The 12,825-nt window shown below is 39.0% G+C and overlaps 1 protein-coding gene across 1 annotated transcript in view; it reads left to right on the plus strand.

The window, feature by feature from the left end:
* Positions 1–12,825, plus strand: part of SMARCAL1 (SNF2 related chromatin remodeling annealing helicase 1) — an 86,693-nt gene that overhangs the window by 37,674 nt on the left and 36,194 nt on the right. Inside the window, exon 9 of the mRNA XM_072617651.1 lies at positions 2,977–3,042. Within this exon, the coding sequence (XP_072473752.1) occupies positions 2,977–3,042 (66 nt within the window). The remainder of the gene's footprint in view (positions 1–2,976; positions 3,043–12,825) is intronic.

Raw genomic sequence — 12,825 nt, forward strand, 5'->3', positions numbered from 1 at the left:
TTTCATCTAACTACATATAGCTTTTATTTCTTCATCAACAAACTGCCTGTTTCAGAGGAAGAAATTAAATCTGTCTATAGTCATATGAAAAAATGCTCTAAATCACTATTGATTAGAGAGGTGCAAATCAAAGCAACTCTGAGTACCACATACCTATCAGATTGGCTAACATGACAAAATAGAAAGATGATAAATGTTGGAGAAGATGTGGGAGAATTGGAATACTAATTCATTGTTAATGGAGCTGTGAGCTGATCCAACCATTCTGGAAAGCAATTTAGAACTATGCCCAACGGGCTACAGAAATGTGCATACCCTTTGGCCCAGCAGTAGCGCTTCTAGGACTGTATCCCCAAGAGATCATAAAAATGGGAAAGAGTCCCACATGTGCAAAAATATTTATAGCAGCTCTCTTTGTGGTGGCCAAAAACTGGAAATCAGAGGTATGCCCATCAATTGGGGAATGGCTGAATAAATTGTGGTATATGAATGTAATGGAATAGTATTGTGCTATAAGAAATGATGAACAGGAAGACTTCAGAGAGGCCTGGAAGGACTTATATGAACTGATACTGAGTGAAACAAGTAGAACAAGGAAAACTTTGTACACAGCAACAGCCGCAGTATGTGAGAAATTTTTCTGGTAGACTTAGTACTTATTGCAATGCAAGGACTTAAAAAATTCCTAATGGACTCCTGAGGCAAAATGCCTTCCATGTCCAGAGAAAGAACTATGGAATTTGATTGCAGATAGAAACAGACCATTTTCTTTTGTATTATGTTTTGTTTTGTTTTATGATTTCTCCCATTCATTTTAACTCTTCTATGCAACATGACTAAGGTGAAAATGTATTTAATAGGCATGTATGTGTAGAACTGTTATAAAATTGTGTGCCATCTCAAGGAGAGAGTGGAGAGGGAGGGGGGAAGGAAGGGGAAAAAAATCTAAGATATATGGAAGTGATTGTACAAGACTGAAAACAAATAAAATAATTTAATTTTTAAAAATCCTTAAATAGAAAAAAATGCCTGTTCATATCCTTTACCTGTTTATCAAATGCAGAATGACTTATATCCTTATATATTTTACAAAGTTCTATATTTATTTGAGATATGAGACCTTTATCCAAAAAACTGTCTATAAAAGCTTTTTTCCAGTTTTCTGCTTTCTTTCTAATTATTGGTTTTATTCCTAGAAAACTTTTAAAATTCAATATAATCAAAATTATCCATTTTACAACTCACAATGCTCTTTGTCTTTTGTTTATTCATAAGGTCTTTTCCTATCCCTATGTCTGATAGATAATATGTTCCATATTCTTCTAGTTTAATTATCTCCCTTTATTTCTAGATCATGTCTCCATCTTGACATTATCTTGGTAAATGGTGTAAGATATTGGTCTTTGCCCAGTTTCTGCCAGACTGCTTTCCAGTTTTCCCAACATTTTTACCAAATAGTGAATTCTTATCCCCAAAGGTTAAATCTTTACATTTATCAAGCACAAGGTTACTGGAATCATTTACTGCTGTGTAACAGCCCCTTGCAAGTGATGATTTACAAACTTCATCAAAAGACTAGTTTCCCAGTTCATTAAGAGAAGTATGATGAATGGATGTTGTTTCCTTCCTTGACTTGGACAATTGTTCCTAATTTGTCTGAGTAAATATGTGAGTAAATAATATGAGTAAAACCTCCTCTGGACTACCTATCTATCTCCTAACCGATTAATCAAGTTTTTCTTGAGTGTCTAGCACTGTAGGTTATACATTAAAGAATACTAGATCTTTTCCCACAAAGAATTTAGTGCCTGCTTTGGGTGAGAAGACATTAAAAAAAAAATATGTGATTAAAAAATTGGACTAGAATTTTGAGTGTTCAGGTTCAAAGTAATCACCTGAAAAGGTTATGCACTTATTCCAGAAATGGGCTTGATCCTTCTCAGACCTCTCTTGGAGCTGTTTAGGAAGGTCTTCAGAGCCCCATAGTCTTTTTACCAGTTACATGGGGTACATTTTATCCTGCTCCCCTTTTTAAATTTGGAATTCTATTACCTGATCTGTTCATCTGCCTCAGTCACAATTCTTGACTTTGAATAGTTTGTAGCTATTGTCGCCAACAGTTAATTAAATCCACCCTCAAAGGGTAAAGATCCGCCATCACTGAGGATGTTGGAAAGATTGTACTGTGAACTCTGGAAGTGGTTCCAGAGGAGAGTTCCTACAACGTAGTCAGTCAGGTCAGTAAATATTTATTTGCTGTTGCTGTTCCAATGTAGTGAGTAACAATCAGCTGATGAACGGACATTTATGAAGTGCCAACTGCATGCCAGCCCTGTCACAATAGCAGCAGCCTATATCCTCCAGACTACTCACTACTAACTCTGCTCAGATCATATCCTTTAATCAAGGAGATTGCTTTGAGGAGAATGGGTCTCTAAGTTCCAGGAATTAGACCTGTTTCTTGAGAGCCATTAAAGAAGTTAGGCAGTGCTATGGAAAGAGCACTGACCCTGGAGTCAGAAGACCTGCCTCTGCTCCATATCACCCGTGGGACTTTGGACAAATCATTTGACCTCTGTCTGCCTCAACTTCTTCTTTGTAAAAGTGATAATAATAATTCCCAATCTTCCAGCATTATTGCAAGGATTTAGTGAGGGAAAATATGTAAAGTGCTTTCAAGCAGTCTATATATGCTTGTTTCGATGAACTCTCCTTTAGGGGGGTACTGCGGTAGCTGGGGAAGAGCCCTAGATGTGGAATGAATGTGAATGCCTGGGCTGAGCCTCGCAGCTCTGCTGCTCCACTTAAATCTGAATGAACCACGTTTTCCTCAGTATTGTGGAGGGAGTTCCGGCTTGGGCAGTAATGCTACTCCCCCTCTCCCCATCTCCCAGGGTTGTTGTGAAATTCAGATAAGGGGACATTTGTGGGATTGACCCTGTGTGTGAATTGAGAATTCTGCTTTTTTCCTTTCAGGATGAGTCACATTTCCTGAAGAACATAAAGACGGTCCGCTGTCAAGCTGCAATGCCTCTCCTCAAGGTGCGTACATGCTCCCACACCCAGCCAGTGGGCTGGGTCATCGGTGAGGTGATGGGAAGTTGGAATCCAAAGCCCTTCGAGGGAGTCTGGGTTTTAGACCTGACATAGCCCCATGTGCCCAGACTAAGGTGCCTTGTATTTTCTTTAGTCCTATCCTCTTACCTCCTTTGTCGTTAGAGGTAAGTGAAGGGGGGGTGGACCTGATGCTGGGACCCCAGAGACGAAGGGACCAGCTTGGTATGACATGTTGAAGGAGGGTTGGCCAGTAAGGAGAAACAGTTCTTCTTCCTTTGGTGCCTGCCTGACAGCCCATCCCTGCTCATACCTCCCCCATCAAGTGGCAGGGATAATACAGTCATAAATAATGGAGTAATAGAGTAGTAAAATAAAGTAACTGACGTTGGCATTTACAGAGTGGTTCGTTTACCTTACTTCTTCTGAGTCTTACAGTGTCCCTCTGAGGGAAGCGCTACGGGGAGTATTCCCATTTTACAGGTGAAGTCATTGAGACTTGGAGAGACTCCAGCCAGCCATTGTCAGAGACCAGCCTTTTTGACTCCATTTGCCACTCTGTCCCCTCCGTAGTCATCATTATTTTTATTATCCTTATAGTGGTTATTACTAACAGAAATTAGAAGAATCATTGCAGTTATTATTACCATTGTCATTGGTATTATGCCCCAACAACCACAATGAAAATAATAGCTGGCATTACTGTAGTGCTGAAGCTTGGGAAGGTGCTTTCTGCGCACCTCTCATTTCTCATGTAGGCAAATTTTACCCAATTAGAATCAAACTCTGCCTTCTCCACTCTGAGGGGAAAGGTTAGAGTCAGTGGATTATGCCTTTCACTAGAAGAGCAAAGAAGTTCCCAACCTGGGCCCTAGTTTGAAAGAGTAGATCTTGCCCCAAGCTGGGTGTTCTAGATAAGACTCAGTCATCTATATTTCCATCTGTTCTAGTCTAAATTGGTTTCCTGAGTGACTTCTCTATAGAGCCATTCATATATTCAAAAAACAAGGAGGATAGTACATGATATTTTTATCAATATGATGATGTACCCTATGAAATTATGTAGGTTTGCCTCCCCCATAATGGACAGAGAGTCCATTTTGGACCTTTTAAGGGTGAATTTTTTTGTCACTTCTGTGACAAAAGAAAGTTTTTTTTCCTTCTGTGTCAAGTTCTGTAATGAGTTCTTTACTTCTCCTCCATAATATTTCCAGGGAGGCCCACTTGAATTGTAAATCAAAAGCATCCTTTTCTGATTTTGATTTCCATTTTGTTAAGGCAGATTTCATTTTCCAACCTCTTTCTTTGGGTAAAATTCAGTTTTTGCTGCTTAAGAGAAGGCTTACATTTTGTGTAAAATGAAAATTGGGAAGCCAGATGACACACTGAATATTGGCTAAACTGATTTAAGTTTTTCCCCTTAAAGTGCTTTTTAAAAGATGTCCTTTGGAATAGCAGGTAACATCATCCATCTTGCAAGGCTAGATTATTTTGTATTATTTTATTAAAAAATAAAAATAAATTCTTCATCGAAAGCCTTGATTCCTATTTTTTATTTCTTATAAATATTTATATGTCCATAACCATTATGGGCATGTTTAAATGAAGCATTTTTCCCAGGGTGACTATCCTTCTTTAGAGAGCACTTAATATGCCTTTTTAGAAAAATCTTTTTGAAGCAGGGTTCTGTTTTTCTAATATTATAGCTATAACTAAAATTAAATTTGCCTGGCTTGATTGTTTAGACAAAAGAAACGGTACAATAGATAAATTACATCATTAAAGTTATAATATGAAACCTTCTTAGCACTGGCCTTATTAATGTTGACATCTCCTTGTTAGCCTAACGGTGCTACATATTGCTTTCTCTAGAATATACGATTGCGATCCCTACCCTTTAAAGTAGTGTTTGAATTTTTAATATCTTGTAGTAGTTGAATGTTTTTCAGAGTGACACTGTTACAACTAATCTCTTAACTGCTAATTCATATGTATGGTTCTGGTTTTGGTTCGGGACACTGATAGATGAGTACTTTTAAACAGGACGCACGAATACGTCCTATGAATCATGTTGCTGCCAATTATGAGAGTTTCTTGAAATCAATCTCCCCTGTATCTTTACCTTTGCTTTTAAACACACTGTTCTCTGGGTTGTAGTTGGGATTATCTTTCCTCTGTTGGCCAGACTCATCCTCTGTCCTTATTTCAGTCTCAATGCTCTTGAGAGTCATCTGGATATTCTTGGATTGGGAAGGCAGGTAGAAGGACACTCTAATCAAGAACAACATGAAGTTCCCTCTGAAGACCCATCCTAATGCTATGTGATAAGCCATCTGATTTTGTGTGTCCTAGTACTGAAAACCACTCTCAGCTGCTGCATGATGAGGGAGGAGAGATTAGGACAGGACCATGAGTAATGACAATCTCCATAAAAAATGGCAGAGTCCTAAAGGATAGCTTGCATTAGCTGCATTTTACTGGAATGTGTGAACAATTTCATTTCCCAGAATCCTTCCCTCTTAAACTAGATGAGGTGATCTTATATCCATGTTGATTAGGCTAGAAAATATACTAGTCTATTTTATGCCAAAATTTCATTAACTTCCGTACTTTTTAATTTTTTTACTTTATTTTTTACATTTATTTTCAGTGTTCTACAATCACTACCATATAACTTAGATTTTTTTTTTCCTGCCCTCTCTCTCCTTCTCCCCTACTTCCCCCCTCCCTCCCCGAGATGGCATACATACATTCTTATTAAATACATTTTCACCATAGTCATGTTGCATAGAAGAATTAAAATGAATGGGAGAAATCATATAAAAAACCAAAATGTAATACAAAAGAAATTTGTAGCATTTGTACATTTGTAGAATGTAACAAATCTGCTACAATCTGCAATTGAATTCCATAGATCTTTCTCTGGATGTGGAAGGCATTTTGCCTTAAAAGACCACTGGGAATTTTTTAAGTCCTTGCATTGCTATGAAGTTCTAACTCTACCAGAAAAAAATCCTCTCACACTGTGGTTGTTGCTGTGTACAAAGTTCTGGTTCTGCTCCTTTCACTCAGCATCAGATCATATAAGTCTTTCCAGGCCTCTCTGAAGTCTTCCTGTTCATCATTTCTGATAATGCAACAGTACTCCCTTAAATTCATATACCACAATTTATTCAGCCATTCCCCAATTGATGGGCATACCTTTGATTTCCAGTTTTTGGCCACCACAAAGAGAGTTGCTATAAATATTTTTGTACATGTGAGACCCTTTCCCATTTTTATGATCTCTTGAGGATACAGTCCTAGAAGCAGTATTGCTGGGTCAAAGGGTATGCACATTTTTGAAGCCCTTTGGGCATAGTTCCAAATTGCTTTCCAGAATGGTTGGATCAGCTCACAGCTCCATTAACAATGAATTAGTGTTCCAACTCTCCCAAATCTTCTCCAACATTTATCATCTTCCTTTTTTGTCATGTTAGCCAATCTGGTAGGTGTGATGTGGTATCTCAGTTATTTTGATTTGCATCTCTCTAATCAATAGTGATTTAGAGCATTTTTTCATATGACCATAGATATCTTTAATTTCTTCCTCTGAAAACTGCTTGTTCTTATCCTGTGTATTGGGGAATGACTTGTATTCTTGTATATTTGACTCAGTTCTCTATATATTTTAGAAATGAGGCCTTTATCACAGACACTAGTTGCAAAATTTCTTTCCCAGTTTTATAGGAACCAATCTTGGTTGCATTGGGTTTGGTTGTGCAAAAACTTTTCAATTTAATGTAATCAAAATTATCCATTTTTCACTTCATAATGCTTTCTGTCTCTTATTTAGTTAAAAATCCTTCCCTTCTCCATAAATCTGATAAATACACTATTCCTTGCTCCACTATTTTGTTTACAGTATCAATCTTTATACCTCGATCATGTACCCATTTGGACTTATGTACAGTGTCAGGCATTGATCTATGCCTAGTTTCCACCACACTGTTATCCAGTTTTCCCAGCAATTTTTTTTTTATTTCACTTTTAACATTCATTTTCACAGAATTTTTGGGCTCCAAATTTTCTCCCACCTTGTCCCCTCCCCCCCCCCAAAACACCGAGCATTCTAATTGCCCCCATCTCCACTCCGCTCTCTTCTTCATCATTCCTCTCTGCCCTTGTCTCCATCCTCTCCTCTGTCCTGTTGGGCCAAATAACTTTCTATACCCCTTTACCTGTATTTCTTATTTCCTAGCGGCAAGAACAGTACTTGACAGTTATTCCTAAAACTTTGAGTTGCAGCTTCTTTTCCTCCCTCCCTCCCCTCCGCCTCCCTTTGGAAGGCAAGCAATTCAATATCGGCCAAATCTGTGTAGTTTTGCAAATGACTTTCATAATAGTCGTGTTATATAAGACTAACTATATTTCCCTCCATCCTATCGTGCTTCCAATTACTTCTATTCTCTCTTTTGATCCTGTCCCTCCCTGTGAGTGTCGACCTCAAATTGTACCCTCCTCCCCATGCCCTCCCTTCCATCGTCCCCCCCACCCTGTTTATCCCCTTGTCCCCCACCTTCCTGTATTGTAAGATAGGTTTTCATACCAAAATGAGTGTGCATTTTATTCCTTCCTTTAGTGGAATGTGATGAGAGTAAGCTTCATGTTTTTCTCTCACCTCCCCTCTTTTTCCCCAAACTAAAAAAAAATCTTTTACTTGCCTCTTTTATGAGAGATAATTTGCCCCATTCCATTTCTCCCTTTCTCCTCCCATATATTTCTCTCTCACTGCTTGATTTCATTTTTTTTTTTTAAGATATGATCCCATCCTATTCAATTCACTCTGCGCACTCTGTCTCTATGAGTGTGTGCGTGTGCATGTGTGTGTGTGTGTAATCCCACCAAGTACCCAGATACTGAATAGTTTCAAGAGTTACTAATATTGTCTTTCCATGTAGGGATGTAAACAGTTCAACTTTTATAAGTCCCTTATGACTTCTCTTTGCTGTTTACCTTTTCATGCTTCTCTTCATTCATGTGTTTGAAAGTCAAATTTTCTTTTCAGCTCTGGTCTTTTCATCAAGAATGCTTGAAAGTCCTCTATTTCATTGAAAGACCAATTTTTCCCCTGAAGTATTATACTCAGTTTTGCTGGGTAGGTGATTCTTGGTTTTAGTCCTAATTCCTTTGACTTCTGGAATATCCTATTCCATGCCCTTCGATCCCTTAATGTAGAAGCTGCTAGATCTTGTGTTATCCTGATTGTATTTCCACAGTACTTGAATTGTTTCTTTCTAGCTGCTTGCAATATTTTCTCCTTGACCTGGGAATTCTGGAATTTGGCTACAGTGTTCCTAGGAGTTTCTCTTTTTGGATCTCTTTCAGGCGGTGTTCTGTGGGTTCCTTGAATACTTATTTTGCCCTCTGGTTCTAGAATCTCAGGGCAGTTTTCCTTGATAATTTCATGAAAGATGATGTCTAGGCTCTTTTTTTTGATCATGGCTTTCAGGTAGTCCCATAATTTTTAAATTGTCTCTCCTGGATCTATTCTCCAGGTCAGTTGTTTTTCCAATGAGATATTTCACATTATCTTCCATTTTTTCATTCTTTTGGCTTTGTTCTGTGATTTCTTGATTTCTCATAAAGTCATTAGCCTCCATCTGTGCCATTCTAATTTTGAAAGAACTATTTTCTTCAGTGAGCTTTTGAATCTCCTTTTCCATTTGGCTAATTCTGCTTTTGAAAGCATTCTTCTCCTCCTTGGCTTCTTGAACCTCCTTTGCCAATTGAGTTAGGCTAGTTTTCAGGGTGTTATTTTCTTCCGCATTTTTTGGGGTCTCCTTTAGCAGCGTGCTGATTTGTTGTTCAAACTTTGCTTGCAAGTCTTTTATTGCTCTTCCCAGTTTTTCCTCCACGTCTCTATCATGATTTTGAAAATTGTTTGGGCTCTTTAAGACATTTTCCCAGAACTGATCCCATTGAGTGGGCTGGAATGTAGAAGCACTGACTTCCGTGTCTTCCCCTGATGGTGAGCACCGCTCTTCCTCATCAGAAGGGAGGGGAGGAGAAACCTGCTCACCAAGAAAGTAACCTTCTATAGTCTTGGTTTTTTTCCCTTTTCTGGGCATTTTCCCAGCCAGTGACTTGAGCTCTGAATATTCTCCTCACACCCACCTCGCCTCCTGATCCTCCCAGCCCGCGCTTGGGGTCTGAGAATCAAATGCTGCTTCCCAGCCTCAGTGCTTTGGGTGGGGGCAGGTCTGCTATTCAGTGTGAGATTAAGTTCAGGTGCTCAGGTGGGGGCAGGGCCGCCTCAAGGGCCCCGTTCCCTCAGGGGGTTTATGCAGAGACCTTCAACAATGGATCCAGGCTCCTGCCTGCTTGGGGAGCCCCAGTCTGCTCCCGCCTCCACTGTTGCCTTCTGAGGGGGCCTGAGTATGGGGGCACCCCATTCCCCTCTCGACCCACCAAAGAGACCTTCTCACCGACCCCCGTCACCTGTGGGTGGAGGGACCCGTGCGGCCGCTGGAGATCCCGTCCCTAAAGTCCGCTCGGATCTATTCCTCTCGTTGCCGGGCCGGTGCAGGGCTGGGCTGGGCTCCGGGTCCGCAGCGCGACGGACCTTTTGCAAGAGGTTTTCTGGTCCCTCTGGAACAGAAATCTTATCCGCTCCGCTGTTACGTGGCTTCTCCTGCTCCCGAATTTATTGGCGGCTCTTTACTACGGATATTTCATGGGCTGTGGGTTTGGAGCTAGCGTATTTGTGTGTTTCTATTCCGCCATCTTGGCTCCGCCCCTTCCCAGCAATTTTTGTTGAACAGTGAGTTCTTATCCCAGAAGTTGGGGTCCTTGGGTTTCCTCCACAGTTTTTTAAAAATAGAGTTTATTTTTTTTTCAATCAACAAAAATCACGTCTCCCTTCCTCTTTACTCCTCACCCCCGACACACACACATTGGAAAAGAAAGGAAAACAAAATCCTTGTTACAAAAATGTATAGTCAAGCAAAATAAATTCTCACATTGGCCATGTCAAAAAAATAAATAAATTCTGCACTCTTGAGTCTATCACTTCTGTCAAGAGTTGGGTAGCACCCACCTCCCATACTTGCCTACTTCCTAAGATCTCTTGAATCACGGTTGATCATTGCAGTGATCAGCATTCCTAAGTCTTTCATTGTTGTGTATCTTTACAGTATTGCTGTTGTATAAGTTTTTCTCCTTATTCTTCTTGGTTCACTTAGTGTCAGTTTGTACAAATCTTCCCAGTTCTTCTGAAGCCTTCCCCTTCACTTCTAAAGCACACAGAAAAATGGTATTTCATCACATTCCTCTATCAACTTGTTTAGCCATTCCCAATTACATAATTTCTTTATGAAATCTTTATTTAATTTATCATAATTCCATAGCAATTTGAGCCTCAGAACAACTCTGGGAGTTAGGTGCTCTAATTATCTTCATTTCCTCATCTGTGTAATGGGAATAATAAAATAGCCCCTACCTTGCAGGGTGGTTGGGAAAATTAAATTAGATAATATATGTGAAGTGCTTTCTAAACCTTAAAGGCCTATAGGTATAAATACAGGATTCAATTATATTTCCATTTACTTAGAATCTCTGCCCTAGTATATTTTTTCCCCATGTTGCTTAGGATATATACATGCAGTACTGGCACATTTCTGTTGTTTTTGCCTTTTGGGAGGGTTCTTATTCATATCTCATAATGTTTTCACTTTAAAATCTAATTTATCTGATGCTGTGATAGCCCCCTTTTCTTATATTTGCACGGGCAAATATAAGACTTTAGTTGGTTTGTATTTTATGGGCAGTAGCTTAACTTTATCTTTTAATTGTCAATGACCCTTCTTTTTATTAGGGTAAGGCAGATCTTTTAAAAATAAATATTACTGATACATTTGTGTAGTCTCCCACTGCTCCATTTTGTTACCCTTAATTGTTAACTGTTCTTTGCTTTCTCTCTTCATTTATGTGATTTTTAGTGTGAACTTAGCATTTTATAGTTTCTTTTAGAATGAATTGGAAGGACTCGGGGTGCAGAAATTGAGGCATATATTATTTGGACACAACAAATGTGGCAATTTGTTTTGCTTGACTGTGCATGTTTGTTATAGGTTTTATTTTTTTTCCCATTGAGGCTAGGAGATATGGAAGACAGAGAAAGTAATTTTTCTTACTTGAAAAACAATTATTTTAAAAAATTAATGAGATTTGAAGGTAGTATAACTTTATAGAAATTTTTTCTAACTTTTTAACATCAACATGACTATCGCCATTTTCCTTTGACTTTTATTAAATAAATAAACCTTAAATTCACTTTTCAAAGTGACATCCAGTCTCAATTTTTATGTTATCTCCTCCTTACCCCTGCCCACACTTTGGTCAGTGCTACACTTGGATTAGGTGGAGAACTGGGCTTGTAGAGCTTTGTGACCCTAGGCAAGTCATTAACCTGTCTGAACTTTCGTTTCATCCTCCATAAAATGGGGATCATACCCTATAAAGTCTTCTATTGTGAGAATCAGATGATCATAGATTTAGAACTTGGGAGACTTTTGAGACCAACTGAATCCTAGAGAGGTTAAGTAACATTGCCCAAGGTCACATAGCTCATTAAGCAACCAATTTAAACCCAGACCTTCTGGCTCCAGGTCCATCACCCTTTACAGACTGTGAAATGAGATGATGTGTGTAGAGCAATTTTTAACCTTACAGCCCAACCAAGATGTCAGCTACTCTGAGGAGTAGGGTGTTCTTTTTCTTTTTTTTTAAATGTTTATTGATTTTTAGTTTTCAACATTCATTTCCACAAAATTTTGAGTTCCAAATTTTCTTCCCATCTCTCCCCTCCCCCAACCCCAAAACACCATGCATTCTGATTACCCCTTCCCCTCATCTGCCCTCCCTTATATCACACCCCTCCCTTCCCTTATCCCCATTTTCTCTCTTTTCTTGTAGGGCAAGATAGATTTCTATATTCCATTACCTGTATTTCTTATTTCCCAGTTGTATGCAAAAACAATTCTCAATATTCGTTCCTAAAACTTTGAGTGCCAACTTCTCTCCCCTCCTCCCTCCCCACCCATCCTCACTGAGAAGGCAAGCAATTCAGTATAGGCCACACGTGTAGTTTTGCAAAAGACTTCCATAATAGTCATGTTTTGTAAGACTAATTATATTGCCCTCCATCCTATCTTGCCCCTCATTTATTCTATTCTCTCTTTTGACCTTGTCCCTCCCCAAAAGTGTTTACTTCTAATTACTCCCTCCTCCCATTTGCTCTCCCTTCTGTCATTCCCCCCACCCCGCTTATCCCCTTCTCCCCTACTTTCCTGTATTGTAAGAGATTTTCATACCAAATTGAGTATGCATGTTATTCCCTCCTTAAGCCAAATGTGATGAGAGTAAGCTTCACTTTTTCATTCTCACCTTTCGCCTTTTCCCCTCCATTGAAAAAGCTTTTTCTTGCCTCTTTATGAGAGATAATTTGCCCCATTCCATTTCTCCCTTTCTCCTCCCAATATATTTTCTCTCTCACACCTTAATTTTATTTTTTTAGATATCATCCCTTCCTATTCATCTCACCCTGGGCTCTCTGTCTATACATACATACATACATACATATGTGTGTGTGTAATTGTGTGTATGTGTGTGTTTGTGTGTGTGTGTGCATGTGTAATCTCTCCAACTACCCAAATACTGAGAAAAATTTCAAGCATTACAAAAATTATTTTTCAACATAGGAATATAAACAGTTCAACTTTAGTAAGTCCC

This window comes from Notamacropus eugenii, chromosome 6 (assembly GCF_028372415.1).
Source record: "Notamacropus eugenii isolate mMacEug1 chromosome 6, mMacEug1.pri_v2, whole genome shotgun sequence".
Taxonomy (NCBI): Eukaryota; Metazoa; Chordata; class Mammalia; order Diprotodontia; family Macropodidae; genus Notamacropus; species Notamacropus eugenii.